Source organism: Ictalurus punctatus, chromosome 26 (genome assembly GCF_001660625.3).
Source record: "Ictalurus punctatus breed USDA103 chromosome 26, Coco_2.0, whole genome shotgun sequence".
Taxonomy (NCBI): domain Eukaryota; kingdom Metazoa; phylum Chordata; class Actinopteri; order Siluriformes; family Ictaluridae; genus Ictalurus; species Ictalurus punctatus.
Window position 1 is genome coordinate 297,501 of NC_030441.2, and position 18,997 is coordinate 316,497.

Here is an 18,997-nt window from a genome sequence, read left to right on the forward strand (position 1 = left end):
ACACAATTTCAGTTATTTTGTATTGTTTAATTTTAACCCGATTCTTGAGTTGAACGCTGTCTCCATCTGCTGGTCAAAGTGAGTCATTACATGGTCTCGGGTTAGATTATAAAGATTCTGCACGGAAGAAGACGTTTAAAGCTTTGTGCTTTTACATATATCACAGTAAAAACAGAATATAATTCTGCTTAGTCTTTAATTGTTACTCTTTTTTTTCTATTCTGTTTTTTTGTTTGTTTGTTTGTTTTTGTATTTAACGCGATCCAAGCCAAAAGATGGCGCAAGAGTAGTTCTGGATAATACAGCGACATTACTTTAGGTGTGTTCAAACAATACACCCTGCTCTGTCCTGCACACCGTTTGTTATTGTCATTTAACAGCATGCAGCAGGTTCCATTCGTAGCTTAGTGTGGAAGTTCATGGCACTAGTCGAATTTAGTCGAATTTACAAACGACTAAAAACACACAAGTGACATACTTTCACCGTACCCTTGAGTTAGTACTTCAAACTTACACTGAGCTGCCATAGTGTCGTGTCTCGGGAAAACTAAACTAATTTGTGGTTAATGTAAGATTTAAAAAAGGGCATTTAAACTTATAAACCCATTAAGTCTTCTTTGTATTTTGAGAGGAGAATTTCTTCATGGTATATGATCACTGGAACATATAAACAGGAGTGATGATACGACTAGAGACGGGCTGGTTAAATATCAGTCTACGTAGCGAGCTTCTTTCTAAGTGCAAAATGTCATCCAGCTGAGATATTGGTGAGAAACTACAGCACAGAATATTGTTCGGTTTATGATATATTACTGTAGTTGACATGCGGTTATTTTTTTTTTTTTACAAGAAATGTTAGTTGATCTTCTACTATAAACTCATTTAATGTAGTGAAATGATGTTTTATTTACTCTTGGGCGGTGTGAGACGCCATGCTGGCATGATGTTACGTACTGAACCCCCGGGAGTGAGGAGAAGTTTCTAAGTAGGAATTCTGAGTTCAGGGGAATTTTATTGGGGGGTTGTTTGTTTGTTTGTTTGTTTGTTTATTAATAGCCGGAGGTCAGAAATTCCAGTCACTTTATTCTCTACTAGTTATGACGTACAAGTCAGGTGTTTTTTTTTTTTTTTGGGGGGGGGGGGGGGGGGGGGGCATTCCCTCTATATAGCTTGTATATGTTGAAACGAAATGACGTTCTCCAGGACCACAGTACAACACGTAACAGTACACAAGACAAGGCAGAAAAGTGTGACACGAGTGCAGGACAGTAAGTACACAAACAATATACACAGGATAATATCGGGAGCAAAAAGTATTTGTGGTAAAGTTAGTTTTAGACTAACTTTAAGACTGACTTTAACCCCTGATTTACAGTGGGACTGTCACTCAGCGGTGCGTCAGGTCTCGATGTGCGCAGGAAGACTGCAGCAGCTGCAGATCTGAACACACCTACTGATCACAGAACAGTGCTCTGCGTTAAGAGGCCAAACTCATGGGGATATAAACAAGAATAATTACTACTTCTCTCCGGCATGTAACGCATTTCACTCCTTTCTCTTCGGTCAGAAGGTACGCCAAATTTCATTTCTATTTGAATGTAAACGAAATGAATGTAAACAACTGCATGATTAGTGTTTAATGCGAGCCTGCTGTCTTTCCTGCAGGATCAGTACCTGAGCATTGCGATTATTAAATCGACTTCTAACACTTCTAGCATATTAATTCTGAGGGGAAAAGAGTGAAAGCACGAACACAGAGACTATATCTTTAAATAACCAGTTAGCATAAATAAATATATAAACAAACAAACAAACCGGCTAACATGAAGCTATCCTGCAAAGCTGATTAGTTTACAGTGAATCTGAATCAAATGACCGTTTTCACCTTGATATTAGATAAATGTCTTTTTACGGGTTGTTTTTTTTTAAGTGTTAACGTTAGATTTGTACTTTTTGTAATTATAAGTGAAGTCTTCAGTTCGTATTTACGCTTGTTATTCAACATAGCAGGCTAGCTAGCTGCGTTGCTAAAGTGAATCGGTTCGGTGACAGGAACCGAAACCAAACAGAAGCATCAGTTAAAATGGAATTCAGCGATTTAAATGGCATAAAAAAAATATCTTAAACACTGGGAGAGGAATAATTTGGCCTAAGAATAAGAACGGGAGAAATTAACTTTAAAGATTCTTAAGCAGGCGGTTGTGATATGTGATTTGCGTACGAGTCGAGTCCTTGAGCCGGATCTTTTAAGCGAGTCGACTCGCACGTCTAATGAGCCATATTATTTTTGCTGAAGATTTATCAGTACTTTAGGTTTATGATTAACTAAAGACATTCGACAGAATACATTCTGATTGGTCAGCATGTCAGTGTTTATTAACCTTATATAAAAGCAGATCTGAGAGTAGATCACAGGTCTGTATTAATGCGTATTAATATGTTATTGTTTCTGAAGTAATTGCTTATTCTCACGGACGTGTACAGCGGACGCTCTTTATATTCATGAGTAAACGGATTAAAGGTGTGTGTAGTTGTTGGTATGGTGCTGTTTTGTGTATGGAGACATGTATTTATGTATTATTTATGGAAGGAGTCTCCAGTGTCAGTGCTTTCTGACAGTCAAAGCTGTAGTTTGAACTTTTCTGACAGGACAGAGGAGTTTGCAGGAAGGCGTGTAACCCCTTTACACCCAGCCCTGAGCTGTGGTTTATTTATTTATTTATTTTTTAAAATGTTTTCACCACCTTAACTTGTATTTGTGTCTGTGCAATGTTTGTATCAGTCATGTGAATTCTCATCAACAGTTTGCACAGATTTAATCACAGGATGTTCATCGTGTGATGGTCTGAAGCATCGCAGCGTCACGAGGATATGACTCTCACTTCCTGTTCTTCCTGCTCAGAAATGAATGAGTGTTTCTTTAACCTTTAACACATCTGTAGCTGATGAGACGGAGATGTGGGAATAGTCGATGTAAATGTCATGTCGGGAATAGAACACTTGGGGGCGTCGGAGGAAAACGTGCCGCATTCGATTGAAACTCGATTTGTATTTCATTAAAGAACACATCGTATTCTTTATCCGTTTGTGTTTTAATGTTACGTTCTGATTCGAACTCTCGTCTCGGCTTCAGCTCCACACCATGGTGTCGTATAAGAGGCTGACCCCAGAGGAGGTCAACTTCTCCGGCGTGCCTTTACTGCAGTCTCATGATGATTCTCAGGACAGTGAGCTGAAGGTGGAAGATGCAGAGCGCCCTCTGCTGGCCCGGAGGCCTCAGTGCTCCGTCACTTCTGCCCTGTTGACCCTAGGAGGCTTTATCCTCGTAGTCCTCGGTGTCTGGTTACTAGGAACCGTGCTTTGGCTGCGTAGTACCGCTTCCATAGGAATCCACCGCCCTCCATCACCCGGCAAAGACAACCGGACACGACTGGAATCCTGCTCCGTTATTCCAGAATCCTGGAGGTTCGACTGCTATCCAGAGAGAGGTGTTGTGGTGACTGAGGATTTGTGTCACTCCAGAAACTGTTGCTTTGCACGTGCAGCCAGTGAGCAGAGCGGTGTCCCGTGGTGCTATTATCCAGCAGATTTTCCATCGTATACGCTAGCGGCTATTAACGACACCGAGACGGGATCGATCGGGAAACTGGTCCGTACTCAGAAGACGTATTATCCTATGGATATTGAGGTGCTGAGGCTGGATGTGCTGTACGAGTCGAACAGCAGACTGCGTGTAAAAGTAAGAGCTTTGTTTTTATTTGCTTGCTTGCTAGCTTTGTTTTCGTCATCAGTTTGTTAGCTAACGCATTGCGTATGAGGAGCAACTCCGACGTTCTGCCCCATCTTGTGTTCTGGGTACATACAAACCACAGTGACCATTACAAATCAGAAAACCCAATAGCGTGGACATCTTCGGTCCCACGCTCCTGATTGGAATGTTTGATTGTTTTAATGATCATCTCTGTTCCTCAGATAACAGATCCCGCACAGCAGAGGTTCGAGGTTCCTATAGATGTTCCTGTGGTGGAAAAACGAGCTCCGAATCCCTTGTACACAGTGGAGTTCTCCAAACAGCCGTTCGGGATCATCGTTAAGAGAACACAAACCGGAGCTGTGCTGTAAGTACGTGTGTGAGAGAGAAAGGTGAAAAGGAAAAAAACATTTACAAGTGAGGAGTAACTGAGATTTGTTTTACTCAGTTAATGATGATGATGATGATGATGATAATAATGAGTCTTTAAATGTTAAATGGAGAAATGTCCTGTATTTACAAAATACTAACAGTTTATCAGGAGCTTGCCGACTGCACTGGCGCCGACTGCACTGTTATTGACTGCACTATTATTGACTGCACTGTTATTGACTGCACTGTTATTGACTGCACTATTATTGACTGCACTGTTATTGACTGCACTGTTATTGACTGCACTGTTATTGACTGCACTATTATTGACTGCACTGTTATTGACTGCACTATTATTGACTGCACTATTATTGACTGCACTGTTATTGACTGCACTATTATTGACTGCACTGTCGCCGACTGCACTGTCGCCGACTGCACTGTTATTGACTGCACTGTTATTGACTGCACTGTTATTGACTGCACTATTATTGACTGCACTATTATTGACTGCACTATTATTGACTGCACTATTATTGACTGCACTGTCGCCGACTGCACTGTTATTGACTGCACTGTTATTGACTGCACTATTATTGACTGCACTGTTATTGACTGCACTGTTATTGACTGCACTGTTATTGACTGCACTGTTATTGACTGCACTATTATTGACTGCACTATTATTGACTGCACTATTATTGACTGCACTGTCGCCGACTGCACTGTTATTGACTGCACTGTTATTGACTGCACTGTTATTGACTGCACTGTTATTGACTGCACTATTATTGACTGCACTGTTATTGACTGCACTGTTATTGACTGCACTATTATTGACTGCACTATTATTGACTGCACTATTATTGACTGCACTGTCGCCGACTGCACTGTTATTGACTGCACTATTATTGACTGCACTGTTATTGACTGCACTGTTATTGACTGCACTATTATTGACTGCACTGTTATTGACTGCACTATTATTGACTGCACTGTTATTGACTGCACTATTATTGACTGCACTGTTATTGACTGCACTATTATTGACTGCACTATTATTGACTGCACTGTTATTGACTGCACTATTATTGACTGCACTGTCGCCGACTGCACTGTCGCCGACTGCACTGTTATTGACTGCACTGTTATTGACTGCACTGTTATTGACTGCACTATTATTGACTGCACTATTATTGACTGCACTATTATTGACTGCACTATTATTGACTGCACTGTCGCCGACTGCACTGTTATTGACTGCACTGTTATTGACTGCACTATTATTGACTGCACTGTTATTGACTGCACTGTTATTGACTGCACTGTTATTGACTGCACTATTATTGACTGCACTATTATTGACTGCACTATTATTGACTGCACTATTATTGACTGCACTGTTATTGACTGCACTGTTATTGACTGCACTGTTATTGACTGCACTGTTATTGACTGCACTATTATTGACTGCACTATTATTGACTGCACTGTCGCCGACTGCACTGTTATTGACTGCACTGTTATTGACTGCACTGTTATTGACTGCACTGTTATTGACTGCACTATTATTGACTGCACTGTTATTGACTGCACTGTTATTGACTGCACTGTTATTGACTGCACTGTTATTGACTGCACTGTTATTGACTGCACTATTATTGACTGCACTATTATTGACTGCACTATTATTGACTGCACTGTTATTGACTGCACTGTTATTGACTGCACTGTTATTGACTGCACTGTTATTGACTGCACTGTTATTGACTGCACTGTCGCCGACTGCACTGTCGCCGACTGCACTGTCGCCGACTGCACTGTTATTGACTGCACTGTTATTGACTGCACTATTATTGACTGCACTGTCGCCGACTGCACTGTCGCCGACTGCACTGTTATTGACTGCACTGTTATTGACTGCACTGTCGCCGACTGCACTGTTATTGACTGCACTGTCGCCGACTGCACTGTCGCCGACTGCACTGTTATTGACTGCACTGTCGCCGACTGCACTGTTATTGACTGCACTGTCGCCGACTGCACTGTTATTGACTGCACTGTCGCCGTCTGCACTGTTATTGACTGCGCTGTTATTGACTGCACTACTGGAGAATTCAGCGGCACTGTGTTAGAGTAATATAAAATAATATAATTACAGTTTAACTAAGTGCACTACTGTTACTCTATTGTTACTCTACTCTATTGTAACACTACTGTGTTACTCCGTCTTCATGCACAATGTGAATACTCTACTATACCCTAGCATACTGTAATATACTACACTTAATATAGTGTACTATACTACACTATTAGACTGCACTGTACTGTAATATAGTATGCTCTATTAGACTGTACTGTAATATAGTATGCTCTATTAGACTGTACTGTAATATAGTATGCTCTATTAGACTGTACTGTAATATAGTATGCTCTATTAGACTGTACTGTAATATAGTATGCTCTATTAGACTACACTGTACTGTAATATAGTATGCTCTATTAGACTACACTGTACTGTAATATAGTATGCTCTATTAGACTACACTGTACTGTAATATAGTATGCTCTATTAGACTACACTGTACTGTAATATAGTATGCTCTATTAGACTACACTTGTACTGTAATATAGTATGCTCTATTAGACTACCACTGTACTGTAATATAGTATGGCTTCTATTTAGACTACACTGTACTGTGATATAGTATGCTCTATTAGACTACACTGTACTGTAATATAGGTATGCTCTATTAGACCTGCACTGTACTGTAATATAGTATGCCTCTATTAGACTGATCACTGTACTGTAATCATAGTATGCTCTATTAGACTAACACTGTACTGTAATATAGTATGCCCTCTATTAGCTGTACTGTAATATAGTATGCTCTATTGACTGTACTGTAATATAGTATGCTCTATTAGACTGTACTGTATATAGTATGCTCTATTAGACTGTACTGTAATATAGTATGCTCTATTAGACTGTCCTGTAATTAGTATTCTCTAATTAGACTGTAATGTAATATAGTATGCTCTATTAGACTGTACTGTAAATATAGTATGCTCTATTAACTGTACTGTGAATATAGTATGCTCTATTAGACTGCACTGTACTGTAATATAGTATGCTCTATTAGACTGCACTGTACTGTAATATAGTATGCTCTATTAGACTGCACTGTAATATAGTATGCTCTATTAGACTGTACTGTAATATAGTATGCTCTATTAGACTGTACTGTAATATAGTATGCTCTATTAGACTGCACTGTACTGTAATATAGTATGCTCTATTAGACTACACTGTACTGTAATATAGTATGCTCTATTAGACTGTACTGTAATATAGTATGCTCTATTAGACTGCACTGTACTGTAATATAGTATGCTCTATTAGACTACACTGTACTGTAATATAGTATGCTCTATTAGACTACACTGTACTGTAATATAGTATGCTCTATTAGACTGCACTGTACTGTAATATAGTATGCTCTATTAGACTGCACTGTACTGTAATATAGTATGCTCTATTAGACTGTACTGTAATATAGTATGCTCTATTAGACTGTACTGTAATATAGTATGCTCTATTAGACTACACTGTACTGTAATATAGTATGCTCTATTAGACTACACTGTACTGTAATATAGTATGCTCTATTAGACTACACTGTACTGTAATATAGTATGCTCTATTAGACTACACTGTACTGTAATATAGTATGCTCTATTAGACTGTACTGTAATATAGTATGCTCTATTAGACTGTACTGTAATATAGTATGCTCTATTAGACTGTACTGTAATATAGTATGCTCTATTAGACTACACTGTACTGTAATATAGTATGCTCTATTAGACTACACTGTACTGTAATATAGTATGCTCTATTAGACTACACTGTACTGTAATATAGTATGCTCTATTAGACTGTACTGTAATATAGTATGCTCTATTAGACTGTACTGTAATATAGTATGCTCTATTAGACTGTACTGTAATATAGTATGCTCTATTAGACTGTACTGTAATATAGTATGCTCTATTAGACTGTACTGTAATATAGTATGCTCTATTAGACTGTACTGTAATATAGTATGCTCTATTAGACTGCACTGTACTGTAATATAGTATGCTCTATTAGACTGCACTGTACTGTAATATAGTATGCTCTATTAGACTGCACTGTAATATAGTATGCTCTATTAGACTGTACTGTAATATAGTATGCTCTATTAGACTGTACTGTAATATAGTATGCTCTATTAGACTGCACTGTACTGTAATATAGTATGCTCTATTAGACTACACTGTACTGTAATATAGTATGCTCTATTAGACTGTACTGTAATATAGTATGCTCTATTAGACTGCACTGTACTGTAATATAGTATGCTCTATTAGACTACACTGTACTGTAATATAGTATGCTCTATTAGACTACACTGTACTGTAATATAGTATGCTCTATTAGACTGCACTGTACTGTAATATAGTATGCTCTATTAGACTACACTGTACTGTAATATAGTATGCTCTATTAGACTACACTGTACTGTAATATAGTATGCTCTATTAGACTGCACTGTACTGTAATATAGTATGCTCTATTAGACTACACTGTACTGTAATATAGTATGCTCTATTAGACTACACTGTACTGTAATATAGTATGCTCTATTAGACTACACTGTACTGTAATATAGTATGCTCTATTAGACTACACTGTACTGTAATATAGTATGCTCTATTAGACTGTACTGTAATATAGTATGCTCTATTAGACTGTACTGTAATATAGTATGCTCTATTAGACTGTACTGTAATATAGTATGCTCTATTAGACTGTACTGTAATATAGTATGCTCTATTAGACTACACTGTACTGTAATATAGTATGCTCTATTAGACTGTACTGTAATATAGTATGCTCTATTAGACTGTACTGTAATATAGTATGCTCTATTAGACTGTACTGTAATATAGTATGCTCTATTAGACTGTACTGTAATATAGTATGCTCTATTAGACTACACTGTACTGTAATATAGTATGCTCTATTAGACTGTACTGTAATATAGTATGCTCTATTAGACTACACTGTACTGTAATATAGTATGCTCTATTAGACTGTACTGTAATATAGTATGCTCTATTAGACTGTACTGTAATATAGTATGCTCTATTAGACTGTACTGTAATATAGTATGCTCTATTAGACTGTACTGTAATATAGTATGCTCTATTAGACTACACTGTACTGTAATATAGTATGCTCTATTAGACTGTACTGTAATATAGTATGCTCTATTAGACTACACTGTACTGTAATATAGTATGCTCTATTAGACTACACTGTACTGTAATATAGTATGCTCTATTAGACTGCACTGTACTGTAATATAGTATGCTCTATTAGACTACACTGTACTGTAATATAGTATGCTCTATTAGACTGCACTGTACTGTAATATAGTATGCTCTATTAGACTGCACTGTACTGTAATATAGTATGCTCTATTAGACTGCACTGTACTGTAATATAGTATGCTCTATTAGACTACACTGTACTGTAATATAGTATGCTCTATTAGACTGTACTGTAATATAGTATGCTCTATTAGACTGTACTGTAATATAGTATGCTCTATTAGACTACACTGTACTGTAATATAGTATGCTCTATTAGACTACACTGTACTGTAATATAGTATGCTCTATTAGACTACACTGTACTGTAATATAGTATGCTCTATTAGACTACACTGTACTGTAATATAGTATGCTCTATTAGACTACACTGTACTGTAATATAGTATGCTCTATTAGACTACACTGTACTGTAATATAGTATGCTCTATTAGACTACACTGTACTGTAATATAGTATGCTCTACTAGACTACACTGTACTGTAATATAGTATGCTCTATTAGACTACACTGTACTGTAATATAGTATGCTCTATTAGACTACACTGTACTGTAATATAGTATGCTCTATTAGACTGTACTGTAATATAGTATGCTCTATTAGACTACACTGTACTGTAATATAGTATGCTCTATTAGACTACACTGTACTGTAATATAGTATGCTCTATTAGACTACACTGTACTGTAATATAGTATGCTCTATTAGACTACACTGTACTGTAATATAGTATGCTCTATTAGACTACACTGTACTGTAATATAGTATGCTCTATTAGACTACACTGTACTGTAATATAGTATGCTCTATTAGACTGTACTGTAATATAGTATGCTCTATTAGACTGCACTGTACTGTAATATAGTATGCTCTATTAGACTACACTGTACTGTAATATAGTATGCTCTATTAGACTACACTGTACTGTAATATAGTATGCTCTATTAGACTACACTGTACTGTAATATAGTATGCTCTATTAGACTGTACTGTAATATAGTATGCTCTATTAGACTGTACTGTAATATAGTATGCTCTATTAGACTACACTGTACTGTAATATAGTATGCTCTATTAGACTGCACTGTATTGTAATATAGTATGCTCTATTAGACTACACTGTACTATGCTATACTATACTGTAATGTACTATACTGTACTCTATTATATGAGCGTGTTGTACTTGTTGTCTTTAAGGCTGAACACGACTGTAGCTCCGCTCTTCTACGCGGATCAGTTCCTGCAGATGTCTACGTCCTTATCGTCGAATTTCGTTTACGGGCTCGGTGAACATCGCTCCAACCTGGTGCATGATGTGCAGTGGAGCACGTTCACCATGTGGGCTCGGGATGCAGCTCCGGAAGTGATTATCAGCTTTACTCTTCCAAACACACACACACACACACTTACTATAAGTAATCGTGTGATATTTCAGGCTTCAGGATCTGGACCGGGTTTGTTATATTTCTGTTTCCTGCTCCTGTAGGAGTTGATCAACCTGTACGGTGTTCATCCATTTTATCTTCTCATGGAGGCTGATGGACTGGCACATGGGTCTTTCCTGCTCAACAGCAATGCTATGGGTAAGACACACACACACATTCATTTTTATGATGTACATACACACACCACAGTGTAATTGTGTGTGTGTGTGTGTGTGTTAGACAGGGGTGTAAGGTCTACTAAACGGAAAGTGGCCTCTGGACTCTTATATAGCGGTTTTATTGTTAACTACAGAATAAAAGCTGCAGCAGGATAGATAAGATCCTCCGTTATATCTTCTTCTCTCTCGGGTATTAATGCTGACTCGACCTCCGGAAACGTTCACTGCAGCGTGAAAACCATCCGAGTGTCTCTGTCGTCCTTTTACACTCCTAAAAAACGTGTATTTTATATTTTCTGTATATTAAAGAGTGCAATTTCGACCGAAAACACACACACACACACACACACACACACATCCCATGACCACATCGTTACATATCTATGGACTTTTATACAGCAGTCCAATAAAAGCTGCGGAAGATCCTTTGTTTAAAGATCGGGGGTTAAATAACAGCTCGCTGCTTCCTCTAAACATCTCCGTCACGTGTTCCTGTAACGGCTCCGACACGTGACGTGACCCTATAAGGTCATTAATGCGATAAATGACTGCAGACTCTTCTGAGAGAATTTTTTGGATCATAGAAATTTGCATTTTACACGTTACACCCAACAAAACAGCCACAGCCGAAAGAAAGGGGAGAACAAAAAACAACAAACAAGCATTCAAACACACACACACACACACAAAAAAAAAAAAAAGGTAAGATGATCAGTGTTTAATGATTTAGTGTTGATTGTTATCTGAAAGGTTGAAATATTTTCGCGTTATTTTAGACATCGTCCTGCAGCCTGCTCCGGCTCTCACCTGGCGCACGATCGGCGGAATTCTGGACTTCTACGTTTTCCTCGGCCCGGATCCCGGCTCCGTGGTTTCCGAGTACCTGGAGGTCGTAGGTCAGTGAAGTGTTCACAACACGAGAACTACAAATATCAACCCACACACACACACACACACACACACACCAGGACAAGCGTTCCATTTATTTACTCGAAGAATCTTCTCCAATATCAAATCTCTACATTCCTGCCGTGTGTATCTGGAATGTTCTTTAGACAGCGCACTGCGCTATTCCGAGCACGGTGTAGCACTGCGCGGCGTTATTTTAATACAGGTATAGAATATTATACACGATGTGTATCATCGTACACGTGTACCTTCACGCGCATGTTTGGAGCGATTGCGCGGTCAGTAAGACGTCTGATCGTTCCCGTGTGTTGTAAACAGGAAGGCCTGCGATGCCGGTGTACTGGGCACTGGGTTATCATCTCTGTCGCTGGGGTTACGACTCCAGTAATAAAACCTGGGAGGTTGTGAGAGAGATGAGGAATTATGGGATGCCGCAGGTACACTGCACACTAACACTTCACTCCGTGTGTGTGTGTGAGAAATGTAGTTAAAACTGTACAGAAAGAAGAGAATATAGTGTGTGTGTGTGTGTGTGTGTGTGTGTGTGTGTTTCAGGATGTGCAGTGGAATGATATTGACTACATGGACCGCGCTCTGGACTTCACCTTAGACCCGCTGAACTTCTCCACACTGCCTGACCTGGTCAAGGATCTTCACCTACACAGCCAGCGTTACGTCATGATCTTGGTACACACACACACACACTCTCTTAATGCTGAACGACTGTGTGTGTGTGTACCAAGATCATGACGTGTGTGTTCATGTCTTTCCGGGCTTCTTTTCTTCTCGTTTTTTCCTTTCAGTTCTTTCTTCATTTACAACTTTTATTTTGTAGCTCAAACCGAACGCGTGTCTCGGTCTTTCTTCCCGGACGTCTTCCGTCCTCCCTCTCGGTTTGTTCTCCGCTGCTCCTGCACTGTTCTGCTGAATCGAATGAGTGTCTTGTCTTTCCTCTCTCCTCCGCACGTCTCAGGACCCGGGGATCAGCAGCACTCAGCCCCCCGGTACGTACGGGCCGTTCGAGGAGGGGATAAAGAACGGCGTGTTCATCAACAGCTCCGGCGGAGGAACGCTGATCGGGAAGGTAAGCGACGGAGGAATAATCCGGCTCGCGTGTGATCGTGCGGATGACTCCGTGTCCGGCCGTTAGTCTTTAGACCGGACGTATTCCGTCCGTCTGAGTGTTTATTATCCATTAACTTGGATTGTCTGTGTTTCCGTGTTCCTCAGGTGTGGCCGGGACTTACGGCATTCCCGGACTTTTCCAACCCGGACACACACGAGTGGTGGTACCGAAACCTGCAGGAGTTCCACAACCGAGTCGCGTTTGACGGCCTGTGGATCGTGAGTGACGCCCGTCATCGTCGTCGACGTTTGTCGTGTGCCCGCACTCGCACGTCGTCACGTTTATTCACTTCCTTCTCCTTGCTTTCGTGTAGGATATGAACGAACCGTCGAATTTCTTCGACGGATCCGTAGACGGTTGTCCTGACGACCAACTAGAAAACCCTCCTTACACACCGTGTACGAAGGACCTTGTGTATATTGCTGGATTTTACCGTAACGGGATGAAGCTCGGGATAACGTACGTGTTCGATTATCTCACGCAGATGTTCTGGGCGGCAGTCTGAGGGCCAAGACCGTGTGTGCGTCTGCACGACAGAAAACCACCTCACACTACAACCTGCACAGCCTGTACGGACTTATGGAAGCCAAAGCAACAGCGAGGTACCGCGTACACTCCGGTTTATACACGTACATTCTTATGTGTGATTCTTATGTGTATACACACACACACACACACACTGCTGTCTGTACCTTAGATGAAATGATATGTGACTCATTAAAAACTCCCCTCCTACTCATATTCCCCGTGTGTGTGTGTGTGTCAGTGCTTTGAAGAGGATCCTGGCGAAGCGCCCGTTTGTGATTTCCCGCTCCACGTTCCCGAGTCAGGGGAAGTACTCCGGTCACTGGCTGGGAGATAACAGGAGCCAGTGGAAGGACTTGTACATGTCCATTCCAGGTACTGCTCCAGGACGCCACGCGGAAGCCCGCTGGACGTTCGTCGTGGTCAGGCTTTAAGTTTTCCCGGCGCGTGATCCAAACGGTAGCGTATTCCAGCGAGAGTGTTTTGTTTTTTTTCTTTTCTTTTTCTTTTTTCGCAGGCGTGCTGACGTTCAATCTCCTGGGCGTTCCGCTGGTGGGCGCGGACATCTGCGGCTTTTCCCAGAACACCACGGAGGAGCTGTGCGTGCGCTGGACGCAGCTCGGAGCCTTTTACCCCTTCGCCAGAAACCATAACACAAAAGATTCAGCGGTGTGTGAAGTGCGCTGGACTTTCACGCACGCTTCGAAACGAACACGTGACACGCCGCCTGCATTCATTCCGTTTAAATCGCACGTTGATTTCATTCACACACAAACCCCTGTCAAATATATGCTAACGTGTGTGTGTGTGTGTGTGTGTGTGTGTGTTGGTTTTAAAGCCTCAGGATCCAACGGCGTTCAGTCCGGCCGCTCGGACCGCGATAAAGGACGCTCTCCTGCTCCGTTATTCCCTCTTTCCTTTCCTGTACACGCTCTTCCACTACGCGCACGTCCAGGGACACACCGTGGCGAGACCCCTGTTTTTCGAGTAAGACTCCTCCCGGTGGCGCAGCCGTGTCCCGCTGAAACGCACCGTCAGATTGTTGTGTTTATTTCCTTTAAATCAGCTGTGATCTGCGTTATGTTTCAGGTTCCCTACAGACGGAACGACGTACACCATCGATAAACAGTTCCTGCTGGGGAAGAGCGTGCTGGTGACGCCCGTTCTGGAGCCCGGAGTGGATTTCGTGGTTGGCTACATGCCTGAGGGGCTCTGGTACGATTTTTACACAGTAAGAGCCTCGTGTCTTTCTTTCTCTGCCTGATTCCAGTGTAGGGTTTATATATAAAGTATGTTTTACGTGAGGAATAAACGTGTGTGTGTGTGTGTGTGTGTGTGTGTGTGTGTGTGATCCAGGGCACCTCATTGGTCAGTAAAGGTGAAGAGATGAAGCTTCATGCTCCTCTGGACAAAATCAACCTCCATCTGAGAGAAGGATCCATCATTCCTACACAGGTACTCCGCGTGACCCCACACACACACACACACACACACACACACACACACACACACACACACACACACACCTGCAGGGTTTTTTAACCTGTGGGTATCGGATCGGTACCGTCTCTAGGTTTCACGTATTTGTTTAAAAACAATTTTCATTAGCTATAAGAATGAATTTGGATTATTTTCGTGTTCATACTGGTGACACGTTTTCTCTCTGTGTGTGTGTGTGTGTGTGTGTGTGTGTGTGTGTGTGTGGCGCAGAGGCCCAACACTACACTGTGGGTGAGCAGCGGTCAGCCCCTGCACTTGATCGTGTGTCTGAGCGAGGACAGTCAGGCTGACGGAGATCTCTTCTGGGATGACGGAGAATCTCCGGACACGTACGAGACGGGCGAGTACGCCTACATCGTGTTCAGCCTGAAACAGGTACTCCCCAAATCACGTCGCCGTCGTATGACATACGCACGCGATAGAGACGAAGACGCGTCGGAAACGAGCGCGTCCTAATGCATCATCGACGCCGTCCGACCAATCGGAATCCGGAACTCGGCGGCACGGTAATAATCCTGTAATCGTCATTCTACCGTTCTCTAGAACACGATGACGTCACAGGTGCTACGCAGTCATGTGGAGGCCACGTACCTCACGGTGGAGACGGTTTCGTTTTACGGCGTGAAGACGGCGCCGAGCAGCGTCACCGTGAATTCGCAAGAAGCGCCGTTCAACTACACGTCCAATCAGGTCTCACGTCCTAACTGACTAACTGTGATGAGGAGAAGCGCCATCGTGTTCGTATTACACCTATTAACCTGTGTCTCTCTCTCTCTCCCTCTCTCTCCCTCTCCCTCTCTCTCTCTCTCTCTCTCTCTCTCTCTCTCTAGGTGTTGAGAGTAGACGAGTTGGGTCTGAACCTCAGTCAGAACTTCACCCTCAGCTGGAAATGATCCAAAATCAAAAGCCTCGTGTTTGCCGCTTTATTATTTATTTTTAATTCCAGTGTAATCTTCAGAAAGGTACGAGTAAGTGCACTTCGTACAAAAAAAAGCAAAAGAATAAATCTCAAGACTTGATTTAACGGCGTTTTAGATCAGCAGGGTTTTTTAGTTGTTTTTGTTTAGAATTCAGACACAGTCGCATTTCAAATTTTAAGAAAATAAAAACGTCATTTGCAATAATCAGAAGGGAGACGATGGATCAGAGCGCGCGATGTTCTCCCAGCATTCAGGGAACGGGCGTGGTGCAATACGCTTCAGCGAACTCGCGAAATAAGGAATTCGGACGTTTACGGATTCGCTGCAGCGCTCCCCGAGACACCCGCTTTCTCCGCTGAAGCGGCCAATGAAATTCTCCCGTCGTTAGAAAAATCGCCAGTAGCCGACCGCACGCTCCCGTGAACTCGTGTATGCGGAGAGCGCTTCGCTCCGAGCGAGTCACGCCGGATTCACCGAAGGGGAACGGACGTGTGGGAGTTTCGTCAAGTCTGAGCCAATAGAAAGAAAGGGGCGGGGCGGCGTGGTCGTCCATCATGACGTACGAGTTTCGCCTGGAAAAAGAAATCTATAAATAAATAAATAAATAAACGCGCTATAAACGCTGGTCCACAGACGTGTGCTGCGGTTTTACCGCGAGGCGTTAACGATAACGTCTACATCGAGAATTTAGGACAGCGATCCGAACGATCCCGAATCCCAGGAGTAAAATGACTCTGTTTGGACAGAGTACTATAAAGAGTGTTTTTTATATATAATGTATAACGTTGACGGATTCTATCGGCTTGATTGCACTAAATCGTGACGCATGTAAAGTGTTGCATGTTTAAACTTCGTCTTTATCACCGGGTTAGTGCAGGTTTTTTTTGGTTGTTTTTGTGGGTAATAATTGGACTTTTTTGACACTTGAAGGTGTACGGAGAAGATTACATTACTGTAGAAGGTTGATTTGAAGGGTTTTGTGCCTTATAACGCATCAGAACTGTGATCTTTTTCTTCTGCAGCTGCTTTACTGTGAATGTCTTCAAATTCTGTGAAACGCTTTAAAGCCAAAAAGCTTCGGCGGTGCTGCTCCGCCTCCGCCGGCGAATGTCGCATTACTACATGCTTTCCATAGCTGTAGAGCTTTTCTTCCTCTTTTCTTTTTTTTACATCTAAATGTAATTATTCTTCTCATCTGTAATGTCTGTGCTTTTAATGAAGAAATGTAGAAATAAAGATATTTTTAGCTTTGAACAGACTGTCTCGCCGCACATACAGACGGGGTTTGGGACGGGGTTTGGGACATGAAGCCGGGGTTTTGGACGTACAGACGGGATTTGGGATGTGAAGACGGGGTTTGAGACGTACAGACGTGGTTTGGGACGTACAGACGGGGTTTGAGACGGGGTTTGAGACGTACAGACGTGGTTTGGGACGTACAGACGGGGTTTGAGACGGGGTTTGGGATGTGAAGACGGGGTTTGAGACAGGGTTTGGGACGTGAAGACGTGGTTTGGGACGTACGGATGGGGTTTGGGATGTGAAGACGGGGTTTGAGACGGGGTTTGGGACGTGAAGACGGGGTTTGAGACGTACAGACGTGGTTTGGGACGTACAGACGGGTTTGAGACAGGGTTTGGGACGTGAAGACGGGGTTTGGGACGTACGGATGGGGTTTGGGACGTGAAGACGGGGTTTGGGACGGGGTTTGGGACGTACAGACGGGGTTTGGGATGTGAAGACGGGGTTTGAGACAGGGTTTGGGACGTGAAGACGTGGTTAAAGTAGCTGAACTTTATTGAAACAATAAAGTGAGACAGTCTGCAGAGGGTCTGAATTATACACACACGTCTTTATATACCTCTCTGAAGCAGTAGAGTTATCCCTCGGCGGCGCGTTCACCTTCTCGTTCCAGAACAGACCGATCTCCATCGCCTTGACGAGTTATTCACGTCCATATGATACCTTATATTTGTGGCGCACACGTAGACAGATGTATTTTCTCTAAAAGTCTTACCAGACCTGGGTTTTTTACTTTCGTCAGAACCGCTCTCAGCAGCAGGAGCCCTTCTTTCCTCCTGCTCTGTTGGTACGACCTCTGCCTGACCTTCATCGCCATCGCCTGAGACTGCCCTTGGTTCTCCCTTACCTTCATTTAGACCCTCTCTCACGTCTCGGCTTGTCCTCACTTCTGAGATGTCAGCCACTGGATCGTCCCCTTCGATCACCTGATCCCCCTTTCTCCTAGGTCTAGGTTCTCACTCCGTATGGCCCTTCCCTTCTGTGCTGGAACACCACTGGTACACGTGTTCTCCAGGAGTCAGTGGCCAAGGAACGTCTGTCTCCTCTCTCGGTCCCCAGCTCTGTTCCTGTGAATAGCTAGCTTCATACATAGCAGTTAGTTATCTCATATACGCTCTCCTTTCCATCTGCAGTTACTCCAGCGCCAGTCCTTCATAAGGACCTCTCAGGTATGACACAGACATGCGTCGACAGAGACCAGTCGTCCTGCTGCTTTATCTTTCCCACGACTTCCCCGTCGCGCACCGGTTAAACCACACGCCTCTGAAACCCGTACAGTGAGAAGTGCAGGAGGTACGATCAGAATTCTGTTCAACTATTTACTCGGTATGTTAAAGTGGCGTTCCAACTCGGTTTTTTTCACGTTATTTAAAAGGAATTTAAGTGTCGTGTACTTAATTCCCACGGTTATGAACACCGGTCGTTACGGTGACGATCATTTTAAAATGACGTCGCTCCGGTTAGATCTTCTCCAGTCGAGCACAGCCTTTTAAACCGGGAGAAGGCTTGGAGGACGGGTTGGAAACTCGGTTCTGGTAGGTGTCTAAGA

At 42.2% G+C, this 18,997-nt stretch overlaps 1 protein-coding gene across 2 annotated transcripts; it reads left to right on the top strand.

Moving 5' to 3' along the window:
- The first annotated feature begins 1,412 nt into the window (after window positions 1–1,412).
- gaa2 (alpha glucosidase 2) lies at window positions 1,413–17,400 on the top strand. 2 transcript variants are annotated; one of them, XM_017457790.2, is made up of 20 exons: window positions 1,413–1,570; window positions 3,134–3,739; window positions 3,973–4,118; window positions 10,761–10,926; window positions 11,050–11,146; window positions 11,943–12,062; window positions 12,394–12,512; window positions 12,631–12,762; window positions 13,049–13,159; window positions 13,306–13,419; window positions 13,515–13,599; window positions 13,686–13,803; window positions 13,968–14,101; window positions 14,244–14,395; window positions 14,565–14,713; window positions 14,816–14,957; window positions 15,083–15,181; window positions 15,437–15,601; window positions 15,770–15,916; window positions 16,057–17,400. In XM_017457790.2, the coding sequence occupies exons 2-20, from the start codon at window positions 3,143–3,145 to the stop codon at window positions 16,117–16,119; spliced, it is 2,856 nt and encodes a 951-aa protein (XP_017313279.1). In that variant the 5' UTR covers window positions 1,413–1,570; window positions 3,134–3,142; the 3' UTR covers window positions 16,120–17,400. The 2 variants fall into 2 exon arrangements, 1 of the variants encoding a protein (XP_017313279.1); XR_001810760.3 differs by lacking the exons at window positions 15,770–15,916; window positions 16,057–17,400 and having other exon boundaries at window positions 14,816–14,941; window positions 15,437–15,574.
- Window positions 17,401–18,997: the final 1,597 nt, after the last annotated feature.